At 46.3% G+C, this 22,427-nt stretch overlaps 1 protein-coding gene across 1 annotated transcript; it reads right to left on the reverse strand.

The window, feature by feature from the left end:
* Positions 1-131: 131 nt before the first annotated feature.
* Hspb8 (heat shock protein family B (small) member 8) lies at positions 132-13,983 on the reverse strand. Its single transcript, XM_004843691.3, has 3 exons — positions 13,067-13,983; positions 6,792-6,855; positions 132-1,147 (listed from the first exon to the last, which is right to left on the reverse strand). Exons 1-3 carry the CDS (start codon positions 13,431-13,433, stop codon positions 988-990), a joined length of 591 nt encoding a protein of 196 aa, XP_004843748.1. The 5' UTR covers positions 13,434-13,983; the 3' UTR covers positions 132-987.
* Positions 13,984-22,427: the final 8,444 nt, after the last annotated feature.

Below are 22,427 nucleotides of genomic sequence, written 5' to 3' on the forward strand. Positions count from 1 at the left end.
ATAGTAACTATTTATCTCATTTAAGCCATCAGTCATTAGGCATGATTCCTTGAAGCCACTGCACTCCTAACTAGCACATATATCTAGGGTGATGTTGCATCTAGTTTCTCATCAAAAGAAAGACCCAAAGCTAAGAACATCAGCTCTTTTATTATTACTATTATTATTTACTGTTTCCCCCCAAACAACAGCACAACTCAAACAACAATGATACAAATGCCCCACACCCATATACACAATACCACAGCTTGTCTGCCAGACTGCCTGGCCTTTGCTTGGTTCCTGGCAGGGCTGTCTGGAAACAGCCCCCTCTGTAAAAATCCCAACTTGGACATAGGGGACACAAGATGGTGGGGACCTCGGCCAGGGAATTAATTAACTGAGGGGCTTCTAGAGTCCTTGGGGAGTGCCAGTTTGAGAACCGTGGGAACATGCTGTAAACATTTAGGCAGAGGGCAGAAGGCATTGTTTATCTTTATATGGTTGGCGGACAAATCCCATCCGGAAATATAAGACCTGTCTACTCCCCTTTGTAAGCCAGGGGGGTAGAAACACAGTGGGCTGAGCCCAGGGCTCCATTGATGGAACCATGAGGCAGGCACAGGAACAGGGAGCCCAGAGCAGGGTAATGGGGAGGTTCCCAGACAAAAGTGACCCTTGCGTTACTTGCAAGGCAAGATGCAACACGAAATTAAGTCCCCGTTTCTTTGTTTTGCACCTATAGAATGTGCAATGTTTTCATCAAGATAGAAAAGATAAAGAAAAACCAGTACTTTGGCTTAACACAACAAGCATGGTTTGCCTATTGCGTCATCTTGTGGAGAAATCTATTACTATGTTATCCAGGGAATCTGTGGTCATTCTCCCTTCCCCCTATTCCCCAACATTTTAGTTGCACTAAATCTGAGTTCAGCTAAAGTAATGCACCCTGGAGTCAGAGAAGCCCTGGGGTTGGGGAGGGAATGACGATGGACCAAGGCCGGGCTCTCAGGTACAGGTGACTTCCTGGCTGTCCTGAGGAAGCTCATTGTTGAAACTGCTCTCTCCAAATGGTGCATAAGGTGGCACCTGGGGCGCTTCGATGATCAGCAGCCCTTCTGGGGAAAGCGAGGCAAACACCGTTACAGGATCCACATCTGCAGGAAGCCTAGAAAAAGCACAAGATTTTATTCATCATTTTAAATATGGCTTAAATACTTTTATTCATTTGAGGGAAAATATTTTGGATAAGACGTTAAGCTTTGGGAGCATATAGTGCTCAGTGTTTGAACCTTGGTTCCACCTCTTTGTAGCTGCGTGACCTTGGGAAGGCCACTCAATTGCTCTGAGCTTGTTCTCTCTTCTGCAGCAGTGAGACAATAATATTGAACTTGTACAGTATTTGAAGATCCAGAAAGAGTCAGAGTTGGAACATGCTTTGCAAATGGCAAAATGCTAGTTGGGGTTAGTTCTTAACTTAAAAGTGGGCTATCAGCCCATGTATTCGGTTCTATGTTGAGGTCTCCACCCTAGCAGAGTGGATAGGTTGCCGGCAAAAATGATAACCACACTATTCCTGTAGAGGGCACCAGGAAAGTATTGAGAGTAGGGAACACATTTTCATTTGTCATGTGCCCAGCGGAGAGTACTTGACTACAAAATGTATTAATGGTGGAACAGGCAGGTTGGCAGATAAAATGGTCAGCCTGGCCACATGGACAGGTTCAGATGGCAACATGGTCCACGATGCTAAGAATGAGATTTGGCTTGAGCTACATTTTGATTAACAATGAAGGTTGTAATTGTTTTGTTCCCAAAACTCAGTTATAGGTATCATGTGGTTAGAGCTTTTTGAGAGTCTAGTATGATTAAAAGGCAAGAATTAGGATGCCCCTCCTACAGATTACTAAGTGGAGACTTGGGGTAAGTCAAAAGACAAGCTAAACGAGTGAGGAAGCATTAAAAATGGAACCTCTGAACCCAAATCTGATAATAGTTTCGATAAGAGTCCTTTAAATTTTAGTGAGTTTTGAAACATGACTGAAGCTACCTAGGGTACAGTTTCTTCAACAAACTCGAAATTGTGAGGACATGGTAACAGTCTCAGTGGTGCCATTATTAATAAAAAATAATGAGAACCATGACCTTCTCAACACCTTGTACCACATACTTTAACCAAATCATCTCATCTCGTTTAGTTGTTAACAATAATCACATAAGGTGGGTTCTATTACTGTCCCCAATTTACAGAGGAGGAAACTGAGGCCCAGAGAGGCAAACTGATTTGCCCAAGGTCATACATCTGGTATATGACTGATGGGAATTATGGGAATTGGAATTGGAACCCTGAGTTCCAAACATGGAGTAACCAACCATGATGCCCTACTGGCTCCACTGGATCAAATCTTTGAAGAGAGGACAATTTAGTGGGAGGGCAGGAGGGTGAATCATCACAGACCTTTCCACTGGTCCAAGCCAGATCTTCCTGTTATAAATGCAAGGATCTTGATGAATGAACCAAAACACACGTAGAGGCCTATTCCTGATCATGGCAGGACCCTTCCTGGAAGGGCTAGGGAGCTGTTTGCTGGGAGCAGAACCCCCGGAACCCCCATATGCTACATCCATCCAAGGATGCCTTCCAAATTGGAACCCCACAGATCAACAATCATATTGCTGGTGGGGGGAATGAAAGAGAGAGAGAGGACAGCTGGGCAATTGCTGAGGCAAGCTTTTAAAGCAGACGAGGAAAAAATATGGACCTCCCTCCCCCTGCTGGGATGGGCTGACTCTGACCATTTGTCTACCACCCCAATAGGCACCTTGCACAGTCTGGCACAGCCTGGGCTTTGCAGGCAGATTTGCATTCAAATCTGGACTCTTCTTGACTGTCAGAATTTGGCCTGGTGATTTGGCCCTTCTGAATCTATTTCCTTGTAGGAAAAAGGATGCAATAATCGCATCTATCTGAGAGTGGTGTGAATATTGCTCTGTAGTCATCAGGTCCCACTTGTTGGCATCTTGACAGCTGTGAATATTTTAACACAAGCCACAGTGTCATTGAACCACAGAGTGTCAGACCCTAAAAAGGTCTGCCTGTTTGTCCAGGACAGTGCTCTCATTTTACACATGGAGAAACTGAGGCCCAGAGATGGGAATTGACTCATCCAGGGTCCCAGGTGTCCTGTGTGTTGAACCCACACTATAGGAAAGCTATTCTTCTTCAATTACCTTTTAACTCTTCCATTGGCATCTCAGAGCAGGGCTCAGCTAAGTGTTAATAAGCCTTGGGTACCTTTAGACTCTATCACTAACTTTCCCTTTTTGACAAAGAGCTGGCTGATCTAGTGCTTAGTCCCTCAGGCAGACAACATTATCTAGTTAGGATTTAAACACATTTTGCTTTCATTGGATTTATTTCATGAACACCTTCTTTGGTGAACATTTTAATGATGAGAATTTAACTTTATCAAAAGTGAGTTGATCTAAGCATATAAGGCAAAAAATAATAAAGATGGCATGTGAATGATTGTATTGCACATGACTGTCATTCAGTCCCTTTAACCAAATAGGAAAGTCATTAGTCTTTAAAGTAGAGTGCTATGTTTAAAGTCCATATCTGTTCTTTTTTGAAAAGTTTTCTTGAGATATATTTGTCATATAAAATTATATATGCACATATATAGTATACAACTCAATGTTTTGATATAGCTATACATTGTGAAATCAAGACAATTATCAAATCTATCACCTTGAAATAGTTATTCTGTGTGTGTGTTGTGAAGATTAAATTTAAGATGAAGCCTCTTAGAAAACTTCAAATGTATAGTAGAGTATTGCTAACTATGGCCACCATGCTGTATATTAGACCCTCAGAACGCATCCATCCTCTCTCACTGAAAGTTTATAACTCCTGGACCAACATCTCCCTATTTCCCCTTCTCTCTCAGCCCCTGGCAAATACCATCCCAGTCATTCCCTCTATGAGTTTGAATATTTTATATCCCCCATAAAAGTGAGAGCATGCAGCATTTCTCTTTCTGTGTCTTGTTTATTTCCCTTAGCATAATGTCCCCCAGCTGCATCCCTATGGTGCCAGGATTTCTTTTTTAAGGCTACATAATATTCTAGATCTGCTGTTTACTGGATGAATATCTTCAGTTGAGTCTCATTGCTCCTCTGGGCTTTAGTTTCTTCAGCCACAAAATAAGATTATTCCAAAGATGAAATAAAATCAAACCTGCAAAACTCTTGACACAGCTCTTGGTACATTATAGGTGTCAGTGAATGGCAGGACAGATACCTGGGAAAATGTGGAGCAAGGAGAATAAAGTCTGCCTTGGCTCCAAGCATCCTTCACTAATGACTTCCTGCATTCCCTGCTTCCTGTTTGCTCTCTGCTCCAACTTCCTTATAGCAAAGAGCTCAGGTTCAGTCCTTGTCTTTCTCCTAGCCTGACAGGCAAAATCCAAGACCTCTCCTCTCCCCTTCATCCAATCAAAATAGAGCCTCTGGATAAATTTCTCAGCCTAAGGCAAACAGCTGCAACCTCCTGCCTGGGTGGAAATCTCTAAGGATCTCAGCCTGGCTGAAGAAGCCTCTCTGTCCTCTAAGGACTGACATTTTTCCTGGAAGAGGCAGGAAGGTTCCTTGAGATTGGCTCAGGGTTGCCACAGTCTGCAGCCCAACTCCTTGGCGTCTCCAATGTGGACAGAGTCAAGGAGCTCCCAGGAGTCTCAGCTGTTTTCCTGTGATTCCAGCCTTATGGAGTCTTCTAATAGTAGTTCCCATAGACCAAGTATGGAGTCTGCACCCCACGCTAAATACTTTGTCCACGTCCTGCCACTTCTCTCTGACTCCGCCAGTGAGAGAATGCAGGAACAGAGCTCAGAGCAGTCAAGCAAGTTGCTCACTTACTTTATCATGAAGCCAGGACCTCCTATACCCAGGGCTGAGATTCAAAATGTTTAACAATAGGTACTGCTGGGCACTGGCCGATCAGAAGAGATGGACACCTGTCACGGTGAGGTGATGGAGGACCCTGGGACCCTTTTGTTGTTGCAATGTGGGGAAGTTTGCATGGGACCAATGACACTTTCAGGGAGACTGGGGTCAGTTAGAGAGGGTACACTGAAGGGAGTGCTCAGGGCAATGGCCGGAAGGTATTTTAACAACTAGCCCACCACCAGCTGAGTAGCAGCACCACATGGGGCAATGGTAAGCATTTCTATCTGGTCAGGGAATTCCCAGGGAGCTGTCTCTCCCAAGGCCTCAGAGATGGGCAAATCCATGAAAATGGCCATTTAAAAAAATGATTAATTGCCTGACTTCTTTCCTGCTCAGTCCTTTTCACAGCCCTGCCCTGCTTGTCATTCTGTCCTGAGTCCTTGTTGGAGTCTCTGGAAAGACACACCAGCGCCCTCCCTTTCCCTTCTCCCTTCCTCTGCCATTAGCATTGTTTGATCTGGTGGCTGTGCCAGGAAAAGGTGAGGGTCACGGGATGGCAGGCCAGCCAGCGACCGAGAAGAAAAAGGCTTTGAAATTTTTCTTATCGAAAAGAGTCCACAGGCTTCCAAGAACTGTGAGGGTCAGAAATGGGTGGGCGTGGGGAGAGACAGGAGTGCAGAAGCCCAAAGCTAAAAGAAGCCTCAGAATTCAGCTAATGCAATCTCTCCAACTCAGCACAGCTTTGCCAGGACTAGTGGAGAGTTTAGATTCAATAACAAGAAGAATAGTAATACCAGGCTGCCACTCTGAGGACCCACCGTGCACTGGGGAGCTCAGCTGCTGTCTCAGCAAGGCTGGGTCAGCATTCCCTTTTAAAGATGAGGGAACAGTACTCCTTGCTCAAGACCTGAGCATGGAACTCAGAGGTCAGGAATCTGAGGGGCTCTGCTACATTCTTATCTTAAAGACCTTGAGTATGTCCTTTACCTCTGAGAGACTTAGCTTCCTCCTCATACAGGGAGAATAATGTCCCTTTTCCCTGATATACATCTTTGCTGCAGAAACCAAATGTGGTGATGGCTGAGAAAGGAACTTAGTACCAGAAATGCACATTGCAGAGTGATGCTGATTAGAGAGAAGGCACCTAGCAACTATCTCATGAGGGGAGTGATCATCCCTGCTATGAGTTCTCTCCACAGGAGTTGCCAGTTAGAGGATCAATCTGGTCGCTATGCAATGGCCAGCTTGCTTGTCTTCTGGTTGTTCTCCTTTGACCTAAGACTCTTAAAGCTCTGTCCTCGCAGCAAAACTGTCCTCTCCTCTGTCCCAGTGTCTCAGCATCCAAACCCCTGTGGCCGGTAAGTCAAGATATTGGGACAATGTGCAGCTTAGTTTGTGTGATGTTCCAGGGAAGGTGTCATTCTCCTGGCTATGGTAGCATGTAGTAGCACCCTTCCAAAGATCCTATCAAGGGATTTGAGGTATGAGCCGAGGGTCTTTTTTGATGGTGATGGCCATCTTCCCTCAGCCATGCCACATGGGAGAGTGAGTGCCCCAACTCTTGGGGTCATTGTGGATGAGTCACTTTGCCCCCCTGATTTTCCACTTCTCTGTCTGTAACATGGGGCTGATCCCACCTCACAGGGCACTGGGCAGATGAGATGCACCACCTACATGCTGCTGCTGGTTCTGGGACCCTACTGCAGGTTTGCTGAGCACCTTCTCCCCTTTAGGTGTGAGAATTCAGGTCTTTCCCCAGGAGATATCTCCCAAGAGAGATGTTGAAGAGAGAAAGACCCCAGATTTAGGTCTCAGGTATCCCCTGCTCACCCCCATCCTCAGATCCACACTGTGAGGTCACTTACTGGATTTTCTTTGTGAAGTTCTTGGAAACAATGCCTCCTTCTTGCTGCTTCTCTTCGTGTTTGCCTGGAAGAAAGAGGAACATGACATATCAGCATCTGTGGCCCAGATGTGGTTCAGGACGGGGGCTCAGATTCAAAGGCTGCTTCTGGCCCTGCCTCCCCATGTGACTTCAGTATGGTCTGGAGACTTCAGGGCCTGAGCCACAGTGACCCCATCGGCCTGCCACAAGGACACAATGAAGCCCACCTCCCAGGCTGGCTGTGAGGATAAGCTAAGACAATGGACAGGAAATGAGACTTTGACCAGGGTTTCTTGACCATTAAACATTGGTTTAAGGAAATCACAGTCACTAGGCCATGTGTTGTATCCTACCTTTCTCATCTCTCACCTAACTCCTTCTCTCTAACCTGCCAGCAGAACCCTGGGGCTAACATCCCCAATGGGGTAGAAGAAAGAAGCGGAGTAAAACTACCTATCAAGGGCTTCCTGTGCATGCACAGAGCCCTCTCCTAACTCTAAGGATGAATTTCTTTTTCCTCCTTCTTTTTGCTATTGGGACTCATGATGGCACCAAGGTCATCCAGCCCCTCATGGCTGCTTTGGACTTTGACTCAGCCCTTTCTGAATCAGGTCCAAGTCTGGGACCTCATGTCCCCCGTCCTCAGATTTCTGTCCATGTCAGCTACTGATTAGCTTTTTCAGCCATATCATCTGTACCTAGTAGTGAACCGACAGTCCAGAAATAATGCTTCAATCTGCTAAACACACCCATCCTCTCCCAAGAGAGGTCCCCTTAGAAAGGGAGGCCCCAAAATCGCAGATGTGAAATTCCACCAGCCCCACCTCCTACAGGGTAGCAGGGAAGGGTCATACAACCCCCTTAGGGAGGGAAAAGATGAAATTACAGGAAGTCTTGAGCCCAAACTAATTTTTATTTTGCAATATAGCAAACTCAGATCCTCTTGGCGCCTCTCTCTCTCTCTCTCTTTCTCTCTCTCTCTCTCTCTCTCTCAGAGAGGGTGTCTCCAATTTCTCTTTAAACAAACAGGATTAGTGCAGGGAGGTGGTGGAAACACTCAGCTCCAATCCCTTTTAGATCCTCATTTAGGAGGCCACATTCCAGAGCCCAAGAGCCCCATTTATACACTGGAGCCCTTCTGAGGGGCTCCAGAGTCCAGATTATAAATAACCTTGTGGGTTACAAATAGCCCAAGGATTATAAATAACCTTGTCTTTATGCAATCCAGATTTTTAAAAACTGAGAAGTTATAGGTGATTGCATTACTAATTATTTTGGGAAGAGTAATATTCCTTTAATAACTTTTGGATTGTAAGATAATATACATGTACATGAGAAAATACAGAAGATAAGGAAAAAATCACAACCACCCTGAGGAAGCCACAGAAAAAAGAGTAAAAACGATGATTTCTTACATGCTCCAGAATTTCGTTTCTGTTTCTTAGAAGTGCATAAGTGTTATATACTTTAGATTTATATCACATATTTATCAAATGGGATAATTCTACGTATTATGTCAAAAGCCATTTTCCTCTCTTGCTAACACATCCTATTTGTTCATAATACCAAATACTCTTTGACAACATGATTTTAACAACTATACAGTGTCCAACTGTAGAAACATAGAGTAGTTCATTTAGTCAATTCCTTATTTTGAAGCACTGAAGAAATTTCCAACGTGGGAAAGAACATCACTGAACTGAATAGTGCTGCACCTAGATTCTTATACTAGGCCTAATTACTGCCGGAGGGTTAATTCTAAGTTTTAGAGTGTCTAATTCTTAGTCTATAGTGCTCAAGTGCTCTTTATGAAAGACTGTACTGATTTATTCTCCTATTAGCAGGGAGGAAGGGGTACATTTATGGGAATTCCTTTTTAAACTAAAGTGTCTGGTGACCAGAGCATGCTATTCTGTTAATGTGCTGCCACCCCAAGAGCTTATTGTATCCTGCCAACTCTATGACAACCAACTTCCCTGCTTCATCATGTGCCTGTGTCCAGAAAGCACTATCTGTTCCTGGTCCCTCCCCAAAGCCTGTGTCCCTGAGGGCCTGCTTCCCCTGGGGACAGGCCAGTGCCTCTGACTCAGCCCTTTTGTATCCTGGAATCTTTCTACATGTCTGGTGCCCTGAGAATCACGATGATGATGATGATGGTGGTAAAAATAATAATAGCAAACTTATACAGACATTAACAATGATTCAACTCACTATTTTTCAATTTTGCAATGATGCCTTTTTTCACTTTCAGTGCAGTGTTCAATAAATTACATGAGACATTCAACACTTCACTATAAAATAGATTTTGTGTCCCATGAATTTGCCCAATTGTTGGCCAATGTAATGTTCTAAGCACGTTTAAGGTAGGCTAAGCACAGCTATGATGTTCAGTTAGTCGGGTGTATTAAATGCATCTTGACTTTCAATATTTTCAGTTTATGATGGGTTTATGGGGATATAATGTGATCCTAAGCCAAGAAGTATTGGCGTAGAGTTGATTTGGTGTCAGCCACTGTTCTAAGCACCTTACCTGTAGTGATTCCTTTACTTTTCACCACATTAGAAAACAAGTACTTTTGTTATTATCATTTTGTGACTGGGGAAACTGAAGTTTGGAGGGCTTAAGTGATGTGGCCAGAATCTTATCCCTTGGGAGTGCTGGAGCACGGATTCAGAACCAGACGTTTCCAGAACCTTTGGGTTTGGATGTGAATCCCTGCTCCGACATTTCCTAGCACACTTCTCCTCTTCTTTGAGCCTCAGTTTATTCTTCTCTAAAACAAGGGAGATATCTTACTGGACTACCGTAAAGAACAAATGAAAGTGAGTCACAGAATTGCTATGTGAGTTGTAAAGCAGCTGTATGAAGGTGGCCTCTTGTGGTTTACTTTGATGTTTAGGGAAAGCCCTGAACCGGAGAAGCCAAATGTCTCTGTCCGTGCTTTGAAGTTGGGGTTTGGGGTTTAGGAAGGAAAGGCCTCTAAACAGGAAGGGCTCTGAGATTGCCATAGGGACCTCTGGGGAGGGTGATAATCTAGTTGAAAGAGAGGCAGATTATCCTGAAGCTCATTGGTACATTATTTCCATACTTTGATTATTCGGGCAGCTTTTAGATTACGAGTGATTCTTAATTTCTTATTTTGCTTTCCAGTGTTCATTTTATACCACAAAAATATTTCCTTTTTGTAGGCAGAGAAAAGTAATAATTGGGATTGGTAAAGAAAGTGTCACCTAGAGTCTGGGGAAAGAAGAACCTCTCTGCAGCTGCCATTTTCTCCACATGGTTTGGAGAATTGTAGGTGTCAGGAGCTGGCAGCAGACTGGTGAATGGGATTGGCCCTGCTAAAGAAGGAAGGCTCTGTTTCCAGGGAGGATAGAGGCCCTGGGATTAAGGAGAAAGGGTGGGAAAAGACCTTGGGGCTTTCCCGTCCCTTGCTTAGCCAGAGCCTGGCCCAGCAGCCCATGAAGAGAACGTTTCTTGGCTGGTGGCTTCAGGTTAAGGGTCAAGAAATAGGAGATGGCGGGGGGGGGGGGGGGGGGTCATCTAGTCCAGCATTTTCCAAACATTTCCCTGGAGCAAGACATTCATATGTACTCAGGTAAGTCTGCCCTTCAGTGATTCATAAACAAATGAAAGTCTCTGATAAGCCCTGCGGGGAGGAAAGAAATCTGTGCATGATTCTGTTTCACCTGGCATCTTCTAAAACTCCGGACTTCCCTTCCTCCATTACTCAGACATCTAACAACACCTTATAGAGGTATTGTTCAGGAAATACTGGCATAGTCCACCTCTTTGTAAACAGACAAGCTCAGGCCCTAGAGGTGGTGGAATTTGGCCAGTGCCACGCAATCAGAGGTATATCAAGCCATCCTAACCCAGAACTGCCCAGGCAGGCCTGCCTTCAAAACTCAGTTACTGCCACAGAGAAACGGACAATCACAGGTGAGTCATTTTGTCTGGGCCTCCTTTTCCTTATCTGTGAAATGGGCAGTGACCCCCCCCCCATTCCTAGAACATCCCTGTGAAGACCCAGTAAACCAACATAGGTGGGTATTTACCACGAAATTCTTGTGGAAGAACAGAGTTGTCATTGTGTGGTACAGCATAGGAGACTGAATCTGTCTTCCAACATCCCTTGGAAATTGCTTTTACATGGAGCCCCTGATATGGATCCTGTTTTGAAAACCTCTTTTAGGAAGGTTCTTGCAGGGGATGTGGATTCTGTCTAGGTGAAGTCACTAATTGCATCTTGACGAGTCTTCATCTTTGTCTTATTTACAGGTGGAGAAGTTGAGGCATCAAGATGTGTCCAAAGCCTCCAGATAAAATTAGGAAGGCTGCCAGACCCCACCTGTGGATACCATGTATCTTCACGGGAAGATGGAAGCAAAGCCCTCCAGAAGGGCCAGCGGGAGTGGGAGGCTTAGAAGCCCATGAGATGAAACTGTGAGTGAACAAGGGCAGGAAGCAAGGTGATAATAGTCACGCTGTGTACAGAGTGTCAGGCAGGCACTCCCATTGGCTCCACTTTGTAAACATTCTGAATACGTTATCATCGGTTGTCTGCATGGACTAAATCTTCCCTACAGCCTTGGAGGATAGGTATTTTTAGGATCCCTCTTCTGTCATAGGGGAAACTGAAGCTCAGAGTCGTGAAAAGATTTTCCTGTCCATGTCTATCCAGCTAATGGACAGCAGTGCTGGGATTTGAACCCAGGTTCCTAGGAGCATCTGTCATTTATTATTTATTGGGAACCTTCCTATGTGTCCCATACTATTGTTATCACAATACTGCTTTTACAACAATAAAGACAATCCTGCTTGCTTGTATTCTAGCACCATGTTTGTATACGCTCTATAGGCATCATCTATTTAATACCACAATCTTTACAGTGTAATCACTGGGTCCCTCATTTCCAGATAAGGAAACAGCTGCCCAAATTGAGTAGTCTGCACATCCTGCTGGTTAGTGCCAGATCCGGTGCCTTTGGGACTCTTGCCTGGCTCCCCAGCCAACTCAGAGAGCCCTGGCTGACCCTCCTCTCCCCAATCCGCATGTGGTCCGTGGTCCCTGTGTCTCCAGACCCACCACACCCGAAGCTGCATGGATCCTCTGATGTTTATAATTCTGCCACCAGTAGCTTTGAAACTCCCCCTGAACGGTGCCTGCCTGCCTGCCTGCCTGCCAGGGCTTGTCCCAGCCCCAGCCCGGCTAGTGTTTGGAATGGCTTTTATTGATTTTCCAGCTGACAGGCCTCTGCCAGGAATACAGGCTTTTTAATGGAGCGTTCATTGGGAGGGAAGCGAAAGAAAGCTTTTGTGCCCTCCTCGTAACAGGGCCTGAGCTTCCTGTCTCTCTCTTGCCTTTCCCCAGAATATGGAAGCCTGGGCCCTAGCACCCTGCACAGGCCTCACTCCTGCTGCTGACTCATGGCCTGACCTTGGACAAGGCCCTCCCTCCCCTCAGCCTCTCCAGCTGCAAAATGGATCAGAAACCCGGGCTACTCAGGGCTGGAAAGAGGATTATTTTGGAAAAGGAATGTAAGAACTTTAGCTCAGAAGCAATCATTAACTCTGTTCTGGCCTCCCAACCTCCAGGCAGTGGGTTTGACCCCTTGCCAGCTTTGAGTGAGTTACTTTAACCTCTCTGGGTCTCAGTTTCCTCAAGGGTAGAAAGAAGAGACAAGTAGGACCCACCTCCTCTGGCTGTATTGATTGAGATGTTACTCGTGGAAGCTTGGCATGATGCCTAGCAGACGGTAAATGCTCAGCCAAGGTTATCAGTTGTTTCATTATCATTGCTATTAAGCCTCAGTTTGTTTATCCAGGGTAAGGGGAGGTGTCTTGCTTGAAACTCTCTGGTTATTAATATTATCATCGCTCAACATTACACCTGTCCTTCTAGGCCCTGTGCTGTGACACGAGACTATAATAAAGCCCATTTCTTCTTTGCATTTTTCCTTCTGCATCTGTTTAACCTATTCTTTACATGTTAAATTATCTCTGTGAAAATACCCGATCTGGTTCCTGTCTTTCTTCCTTCCTGGGATGGATACAGCACCCTGAGGCTCCAGCATCTGGCTCAGGTTCGGACTCCTCCTGGGGCCTGGGACAGGAGAGCTTTTCCATAAAGATAACTTTGTGGGCTGCATTCCTGAGCCCTGAAGTCACCTGTGTGTCAGGGTCCCACTCTTTCTCTGGGCCCTTCCCAGGGCAGAGGCCTACACCCCCTCCCCACGTGCTCTCTCACTCACCAGACACCTCCACGTATCCGTCCTTGGTCTTCACCATCAGCTCCTCCGGCTTGAAGCTGTGCACATTGACGCACACTTTCCAGGGCTCTCCAGGGAAGGGTGGGGGGCTCCTGCCCTCGGCAGGAACCCCAAACCTGGCTGCTGCAGTGGGCCCCCGGGGCACCATCCCCGACCTCAGGGACCCAGGCCAGGCAGAGGGCAGACGAGGCAGAGCCCAGTCAGGCCAAGAGGCGGTCAAGTCATCAGGGAAGGGGTCCATGCCAAAGCCGTCATCCAGCAGGCGGGAGGAGAGGGGCGAGTCCCGGAAGGGGTCTCTGCGCAGCCGGCTCGGGTAGTGGCAGGAGAAAGGCATCTGACCATCGGCCATGGCGAGTGCTGAGCTCACAGTGGAAACAGAGGCTCAGAGAGAGCGAGCTACCTACCCAAGGTCACACAGCAAAGCGAGGTAGGAGGGATGGCTTTCAGAACTTATTTTTCAGCTTCAGGAAAATGCTGATCTTCCGTCGGGGAGAAGCAGAACCATCCACTGCCAAGAACAGCTGTGCTCACCAGGCTGGGGTCTGGGCCCCCAAAGGTGAACCCCCAGCTGGTTCCACAGAATCCGAGAGGGCCTCTCTCCGTAGGGCCTCAGCAGAGCAGTAAGTCACCGTCCTCCCAGGCTGCCCAGGCTCCTGGCCAGAACTGCGGAGGTCGAGTGGATAGTGGAGCCAGGAGCCTAATAAACCTCAGAGACACTCACCTAGAAACTTCTCCTGGCTCCTGGGCTGGGAGCCTTCTATTTATTTGCTGCTGGGGTCTGGAGGCGGGTTTTGCTAGCACCTCCTGTCACAAGAATATTCCAAGGTGATGAACCAGCCCCAGAGAATCCGCTGAGGGAACAGCTGAGCTCCCAGAGGGGGCTGGGAGGGGCCGAAGCCGCAGCATCAAGTTCAGCCAGCCTCTCTGGACACTCCTCCCCCAGGCTCGGCGCAGCTCCGCCTTCCCTCTCCTCTTCGGAACCTCCTCCCCAGGCAGGGCACTAAAGCTCTGGGCTATTAATAACCCTTGCCTGGCTGAGGGCTCAGGTCACCCTCTGGAAATACCTTCCCCAGAGCATGTTGCATCCTGCCTCCCCCTGGAGACCCGCAGAAGGGGATGACAGAGACGGGACGCAGGTGAACTTAGAGGTAGACAACCTGAGGTTCGAATCCCCACTTCCAACCTGGTCAGAGTCAGAGCAGGGTTCTGAGCTTTTATAATTTCAATTTTGAGTTATCTGAGAGTGACAAACAAAAGAAGTATGCTATCTAGATTACCCTGGTTAAAGCACAGCTAGGGAAGGGAGATTTTACTGGGCAGAGGAGCTATAGTGATAGAAGCAATGATTGTAGCACTGAGATTCTGCAGTGGGGGGAAATATTGGGATCAACTCCTAATGCAGCACTTTACCCTAATGCACTTTACCCTAATGGATAAAGTGAGAATTTGTAGCCAAAGAGCAGGATGAGGGTAAATGGATGGAAAACTAGGGGATGGATGGGAGGGGTGGGGGGGATTCTGGCTAAACTGACCTAACAGGATTCTTGCTTAAGACAGACCAGGGTAATCAGAATGCACCTGGGGGATGGTAAAGACTGAAGAAGCTGATCAGATATGGAGGGTGAGCAGATATGTAGGGGTGGAGGTTGTTGCTACATGGTCTTAACAGGGTTCTTGTTAAAACTGGATTTTACAAGAAAACACACTGATGGGCCTCCAGAAAGGTTCAGGAGCCTGACCAAAGTTTGGTCAAGCTAAGAATCTCCATCAGCTGTAACATTAATCCCAGGCATCTCTGAGCTGTCTGTTTTCCCACCTGTGACATGGATATGAGAGCAGCTTCCTCGTGGGTGTGTCTTCAGGATACATGAAGCCATCCTCAAGTAGCACTGAATGAGGAATGGGTGTTTTTATATTTTCAATTTAAGGTTATCAGCTACATAAAGATTGTTCTAGGCCGGGCCCTGATGTAAGCACGTTATGCATATTAACTCCTTTAATCTACCCCCATGACTCAGTAAGGCAAGGTTTTCCTACTACTACTCCATTTTACATCAAAGAAACCACCACTGGAAGTGTTAAGAAATGATAGCTTCTGTTTTTATTACGACTGCTAATAATGATAATTATCCAGATGTACTGTACCCAACCAGGGTGTAGGTTCTGAAACTCAAAGCCCAGACAAGACGCATTTTCTAGATTTCCCTACTCCTCTATGGCACTAGAAGAATGAATTTACAACTAGGCTTGGTGGTGCATACTTGTAATCCTAGCACTGAGAGAATGAGGCTAATTCCTTTGGCCAAAAGGCTTGGGTTTGAGTTTTAATCTTCGCTCTGTCAGCAGCAAGTGGGGAACTTTGAGTACACTATTTTCCCTCCGTGGCCTCAGGGTCTCAGCTCTGTCAGCTTCAAGGGGTGGTGGTGGGATGGAGGTGTTGAGGAATTTCATGAGTCACAAGTTGAGAAATTGCTCTGATGTGAAGCAGTGCTTTCGTGAGGGAGGTTGCTAAAAATAATAATACAGAGAACAACAACCACCACGTTCACATCTCATCTCCTGTGCGTCGGCCACTTCTGAGAGCCTTTGCAAACAAGGCATTGAAGCTCTCAGCAATATCTTTATTACTGACACCCCACTTTGCAGGCGGGGAAACAGGTGCAGATCCCTGGGCCTCTCACATAGGTGTGGGAGGCAGGGACTGGGTGGGAGCGTGGGTGGTTCTGGAGCCCAGATCTGGGCTGAGCTGACTGGGGAGACCCTGACCTTCCTCATCTCTAGCCAAGAGTGTCCCCTCCATGTGACACGTCCCGAGGGACTGGGCTTCAGGGCAGGGTGGGGTGAGCTCATCCAGCTAGAAGCTTCAGGCTTATGTCATGGCTGGGCACAGAATCCGAAGCTCTCTGTAATTACAGTGGGGCAGGGCAGCAGGCTGAGAGCTTGACGCCAGTTAGGAGGAGAATCACTGTATGAGTCTCAGGAGAAATCTGGCCCTGCCTGGGACAAGGAGTGGGCTGGGTGAGGTTCCCGTGTGGGTGGTGTGGTCTGGAGTAAGCGTTTGTGTGTGTGTGTGTGTGTGTGTGTGTGTGTGTGTGGAGCTGAGCGGTGAGCATGTGTTTATGGGCGGATAGGTGGACGGACTCTGTGGATCTACTGGGAGCCTGCTGGAGGGCGTGTTCTGGAAAGTGTCCCCCACCACCCAGACCTCCCTTCCACAACTCCAACCTGAAACTCTCAGGAGACCTTTCTGCCTGGATTGGGGGACCAGAAAGGTGGGGAAGCCTTGATGACCTCCTCCACCTTCTCATTTCAAGGCCAAGGGGAGAGGATAAAGGATGTGCAGGAGGGAAATAGAAATAGCAATCATTAGCATTATGGGGCCCTTGCCAGGTGCTGGCTTCTTTAAGCCTAAGCACTTTAAAAGTATTCTTCACCATCTATTCCTTCTCAAAATCCTATGAGGAAGGGACTTTTGTTATCTCCATTTTACAGTTGAAGAAACTGAGGCACAGAGAGTTTATATGACTTGGCTGTGTCTACATATGTGTTTAAGTGGCAGAGCTAGGATTTGAACCTAAGCAGTTTGGCTCTTTATCCTGCTACACTCCCTTTGAAATTAGTCCCAGCTCACATATATGGAGCACTGACTATGTACAGGCTCTGTGCTGAATAGTTTTATTCATGACCTCATCGTATCTTTATGGTTCAGAGAGGTGAAGCCACCTGCCCTAGGCGGCACAGCCAGTGGGATATCGACACATGGTAATATCCAGATATTGCTCAGTCCACTCCTGGCGATTTTCCCCCACTGCTTGTGTCCCATTCCCCTTGGGTCTCTTGCTGCATTTCTGGGTCAGACCAGCTTTCTGTTTTGGGAAACTGAGTAGTCAGGCAGCTGCTAGTCCTGCTGACCCAGCCACCTGGTGAGAAGTCAGCTAACACATGTGGGCAGTGGTCAGTAAACCCTGCTGGCTGTCACCAACTGGGTGAAAATAAGAGGCCAGGGAGAAAACCAAACCTGGTTCTCCCAGGGAAGGTAAGACCCAGGGCACGTGTGTGTGTGTGTGTGTGTGTGTGTGTGTGAGAGAGAGAGAGAGAGAGAGCATGCGCGCAGGTGATAAGGGACAAGAGATGTTAGATCCCAGGAACCAGAGCAAGGGCTCTTTCTTGGCTGTCATTTTCTTAAAGCTTTCACATGGCAAATGGCACAGTTAATCCTCGAAACTGCCCAGGAAGTGGGTGACATCACTCTACATTTTTTGAAACTGGGGTCCAGTGGGCAGATGTACCCACCTGAAGTGACACAGGTAGCGCCAGGACAAAGACATAGGCTTGTCAGCTGCAAAACTTCTGGGCTTTTTCTTGAAAAAAAAGGAACTTCCTTTCTTCTCCTAGGGGAATTCCAGTCATCAGACCTTCTGCCTGGTCTCATTCAGTAACCTGCACCTCTCTCCCAGACTGAGTGAGGGTGTGTAAGGACTGAGTGAGCCAAGGTTTTCTGGGGGTCATTTTCCTTCGGGCATCACGTACAGTTCCAGGGCTCTGGGGCTTTGGTTGGAGGAGCAGGTGGGTCCTGAGATTCCCCCACATTCACCGAGGCTCCAGGTCCAGGGAAGCCTGTGCTCAGGTCTTTACTTCCTTCTTTCCTCAGACCCCCTAGGATGGCACTGATGGGATCTGCATACTTGAAGGCAATACCTTTGTTCACAGCAGCATCCCCAGGGTACCTGGTGTGTTGCAGGGGCCAGCAGACCTTGGTAGAGAAGACAACATCCCATCAGCAGCTTGTAGTCTGGATTGTCCAGCCCCGCAGTGTGGGAGACTGAACACACAGTAATGGCTCTGAGAAGTTGGCTGAAATGTCTGAAGTAGAAGGTATTGGAAGCTTTCTAAGAAGGCTCTTAGTTTACCTTCACAGTAATCCCAGAGAAGTTTGTACTATGGTCATCCCCATTTTACAGGAGAGGAAACTGAGGCTTGAGGCATGAAGTGACTTACTCATGGTCACCAGTTTGTGGATTGTGAATCCAAGGCTATCTTAATTTCAACCCAAGTTCTCTTTCCTCTGCCACACACCCCTCTAAAAACAAAACAAAGAACAAACAAAATAAAACAATCCACATACCCCTTTCCTAAACAAGTCTATGCCTTCATAATCTCGTACAAGTGATCCTTATTTACTGAGTTCTAACTTCCTCCTATTATTTTCTCCAAAATTATTTCTGGGATATTATCTCCTGATCACCTCCAATAATAATGATAATGATAATATAATAATAATAATAATAATAATAATGAAACCTTATTTAATATTCTGTACCAGTATTAAATGATATATATGGTTACATATATATATATTTATCAATGTATTCAACTCTCACCCAAATTGCTCTAAAATAGGTATTTTTACCCGTATTCACAAATAGCACTATGGAAGAACAGAATGATTAAACAACTTGTTCTAGGTCATAGAGCTACTAATCTGCAGAGCAATCTGGCTCCAGCTTTTGTGTCATTGATGAACACAAAATCATGTGCCAAGTTCTTCTGAGTGTCTTATATGTGTCACCTCTTTTAGTTTTCTTGGTCTTTGAGACAGTTGTACTCTTGTTAACCTCACTCTTTCACTGAGAAGATTAAACACACAGTCAGCTCTGTGCAGCCTAGCTCCAAAGACTGCACTGGGAGCTGTGGGGGAGGCCCTGTCACCTGCCCCCACCACATGGCTGGCCAGAGCACTGGCTGTCTAACTCCAAGACGGAGGCTTTCCCCATTTGCTCCCTGGGCTTCTTTCTCTGAGATCTTCTCCCAGCCCTTCCAGACCTTCTTAGGAAAGCAAATGTTGCAAAAGACACATGAACTTTTAGAGGCCTGGAGACTGCCTTAGCTGAGCTGACACTGTGCCAAGCAGAGGAGGGATCCTTACTTGCTACAACAGGGAAGATGTTCTGAGCTGAGGCAGGGACCTGGCAGGCTCCATGGTAGCCCCTCTCTGCTGATGCACCCTAGGGCAAAGGAGTTGGGGATCCACTTACCCTGCCTCCACCCACCATCGAAGCTGGATGCCACTGTCCAGGATTCTGGTCCTTGTTCCTGAGTGGAGACTAAAGAGTTCCCTTGTTTTTAGGGCTCCCAAGATCCCCTTTCATGTTCAAACAGTCATTCCACATCCAGGGGAACTAATATCTCAACTAACTGGTGTTGGCACTCACTGCTTATAAAGGGAGGTAAAATGTGGTGGGCAGGAAATTGAGCAGATCTGCATTTAAATTCTTTCCTCTGTGATGCTCTGAGTAAGTGACTTAGCCTCTCCAAATCTCTATCTTGTCATCTGTGAAATGGAGATGGTTATAGTATTATGGTTTGGATCTTAAATATCCCTCAAAGGCTTGTGTGTTCAAGGCTTGACCACCAGCCTGTGGAGGTTCCATGACCTTAGGAGGTCATGGAACTTTTAAGAGGTGGGGCTTAGTGAAAGGAAGTTAGGTCATTGGGGATGTACCCTTGAAGGATATTGGGACCTTGGTGCCTTCCTGTCTTGCTCTTTCTTTCTGAATACCACAAAGTGACAACATCCTCTGTCATGTGCTTCCCACCATGATATGCTGCCTCACTACAGGCCGAAAGATAAGAAGGCCAAGCAATCATGAACTGAAACCTTATTCCTTGTTCATCTCGGGTCTTTTATCACAGTAATAAAAAGCTGCCTACTATAGCACCTACCTCCCAGAGTATTTGTCAGGGTGGACTGTGAAGGGAAAATGGTCAAAGGGATGCATTTGAGCTAGAACAGAGGGCCTTGTTCATCCCATTCAGGAGTTAGGATTTGTCCTGACCACACTGAGGAAACACTGAACTGCTTGGAGAAGGAGAAGGAGGCAATGAGAACTGAGGTCTAGGAAAGCTGTTGTTACTTGTGGAGAGTGTATTGTGGGGACAGTACTCCTGGGTGACTGGCAGGAGGCAGTTGTAGTGGTTCAGGTAAAATGAGGGCCTGGGTAAAGCTGTTGGGTGAGGAGAGGTAAAGCAGCAGATCAAGTGTTATCTGAATCCCCCCCCCCCTAAAAAAAACACCTCATGTGCTCAAGGATTAACTGTGCTAATGGGCTTTTGGGGGAAGTGATTAGATCAGGAGGGCTCTAACTTCACTGAGTAGATTAATCCACTGATGAGAATATACTTTGATGCCACCATCGGGAGGTGATGGAAACGGGAGGTAGAACCTAGCTGAAGGAAGTGGATCAGGGGAGTGTGCCCTTGGGGATTATATCTGGTCCCTGGCCCCATCTTCTCTAGATCTTTCTCTTTCTGCTTCCTGGCTGCTTTGAAGTGGGCAGTTTTTCATTACCATGACCTTCCACCATGATATTTCTGCCTCACTACTGTTCTAAAAGCAATGGAGCCAGCTGACCATGGACTGAGACCTCTGAAACTATGAGCTAAAATAAACCTTCCTGGCTTTAAGTTATTTTTCTCAAGTATTTGGTCACAGTGATGAAAACTGACTAACAGCATGTTGAGTGGGTAACTGCAGGAAAGGAGAGGAGAAGCTTACATCACATGTGTTGCTTGGTTTTTAGATCCAGGCAAGTGGGTGGATGGTAGTGCCACTCAATGAACAGATAAGAAGCAGCAGATGCGGGGAGTGGGAGACACAGTCTGTTCATTTACTCATTCCTTCCTTTATTGCATATTTATCCAGTAACTATGTGCAAAAAGCACTAGCCTAGGGGGGAGAGATGAAGCAATGTCTGAAGCCACAGTCCCTGGTTTTGTGTGTCTCAAATAAATAAAATACACAATTAAAATGATTTCAGATACAGAAAAGCTTAATGAAGGAAATAAAAGCCTCTGGCTGCTTTGTCATCCCATTTCCTGTTACTGTCTTCCCCTGACTCACAGTGTTTCAGCCACCAGGGCTCCTTTTGTGCCCCTCAAACAGAAGAGTCAAGCATAGTCCTGTTAGAGATATTTTCTCCTGCTACTCCCACTACCTAGAAACCAGGCCCCACCCCAGGTCTCCATGTGGCTGGGCTCTTAATTCATTTGTGTCTCTACTTAGATTTCACTTCCTTAGAGAAATCTCTAACCACTTAGTCTAAAGTCATGTTCTGTCACATTAGCTAGTTTAATTTTCTTCATAGCATTTGCCACTAACTGGTAGTATTTTTCATCTCTGATTTTTTGTGGGTTATCTGCCACTCCATTAGCATGAATGCTGCACAAGTGTAGAAGGTAGGGACTTCATTCTGATTGCTCATGGCTGTGTCACTAGTACCTGGAACAGAGCCCAGCATATAATAAGGGTTCAATAAAATTTGTGAAGTATGGTTGTCATTAGTGTTGTTTACTAAGCATTTCTGCCTCCTCCTCCTCCTCCTCCTCCTCCTCCTCCTCCTCCTCCTCCTCCTCCTCCTCCTCCTCCTCCTCCTTCTTCTTCTTCTTCTTCTTCTTCTTCTTCTTCTTCTTCTTCTTCTTCTTCTTCTTCTTCTTCTCCTCCTCCTCCTCCTCCTCCTCCTCCTCCTCCTCCTTCTCCTTCTCTTTCTCCTTCTCCTCCTTCTCTTTCTCCTTCTCCTCCTTCTCTTTCTCCTTCTCCTCCTCCTCCTCCACCCCGCCCCCCTTCTTCCACTTTCTGAACACATAATAGGCAGCAATAGACTTCAAAATGAAGTGTGGTTGGGAAAGGCTGTATAAATAGTTGTGGCCAATGAGTTGTAAGGAGAAATTATGTCTGTCTCTGATAGTTCAAATTATTTAATAGTAAAGGGAGATGCTTGGCTCCATCTAGGCAAGACTCTTGGGTGATTTCTCTTTCCCTTTGTGCTATTATCCTCAACACCGCAGTCATTACCATCACAGGTGCCTAGACTGTCCTTGTAGGCCCACAGGGCCTTATTTCTCATGAATGAGAAATAAGTCTTTGTTCTTCCAAGGCAAGAAAAACTTGGATTTATTTGTTACTTCAGACTAACCTACCAATTCTCATGGATAGATTTTCTACTTGCATCTCTTTGTGATTGTTGGCATCGCTGTATTTAAAAGACCTTTCTCCATGCTAATGCTGTTCTGAGGGACAACGCACTGTACCTCCTGTCTGCCAAAAGCCTGGCAGAGAAGCTGTACGTATTTATTTCAGCTTGGGATGTTATGACAACATGATTATAAGCCCCTTATGAGGCATGATCAAAAATTACAGTGAATATTAAAACATTTTTTTAAAAAAGTTCACTACAGCATGACACATTGTTCTCAAAATACTCCTCCTTACTTTGAGCATTCTTATGCCATTGTTCTTGCCATTTTCTGAAGCAGTTCTGGAAGTCCCCTTTCATGAATGTCTTTA

This window comes from Heterocephalus glaber, unplaced genomic scaffold, assembly GCF_053883595.1.
Source record: "Heterocephalus glaber isolate CG9 unplaced genomic scaffold, H.glaber_assembly_v1.0 deba00001687, whole genome shotgun sequence".
In the NCBI taxonomy this organism is placed as follows: domain Eukaryota; kingdom Metazoa; phylum Chordata; class Mammalia; order Rodentia; family Bathyergidae; genus Heterocephalus; species Heterocephalus glaber.

Coding starts and splice junctions, on each gene's coding strand:
- Hspb8 (XM_004843691.3), bottom strand. CDS start 13,433: ATGGCCGATGGTCAGATGCCTTTCTCCTGCCACTACCCGAGCCGGCTG. Junction 6,856..13,066: donor CGGATACGTGGAGGTGTCTG/GTGAGTGAGAGA, acceptor TCTTTCTTCCAG/GCAAACACGAAGAGAAGCAG. Junction 1,148..6,791: donor AACTTCACAAAGAAAATCCA/GTAAGTGACCTC, acceptor TGCTTTTTCTAG/GCTTCCTGCAGATGTGGATC.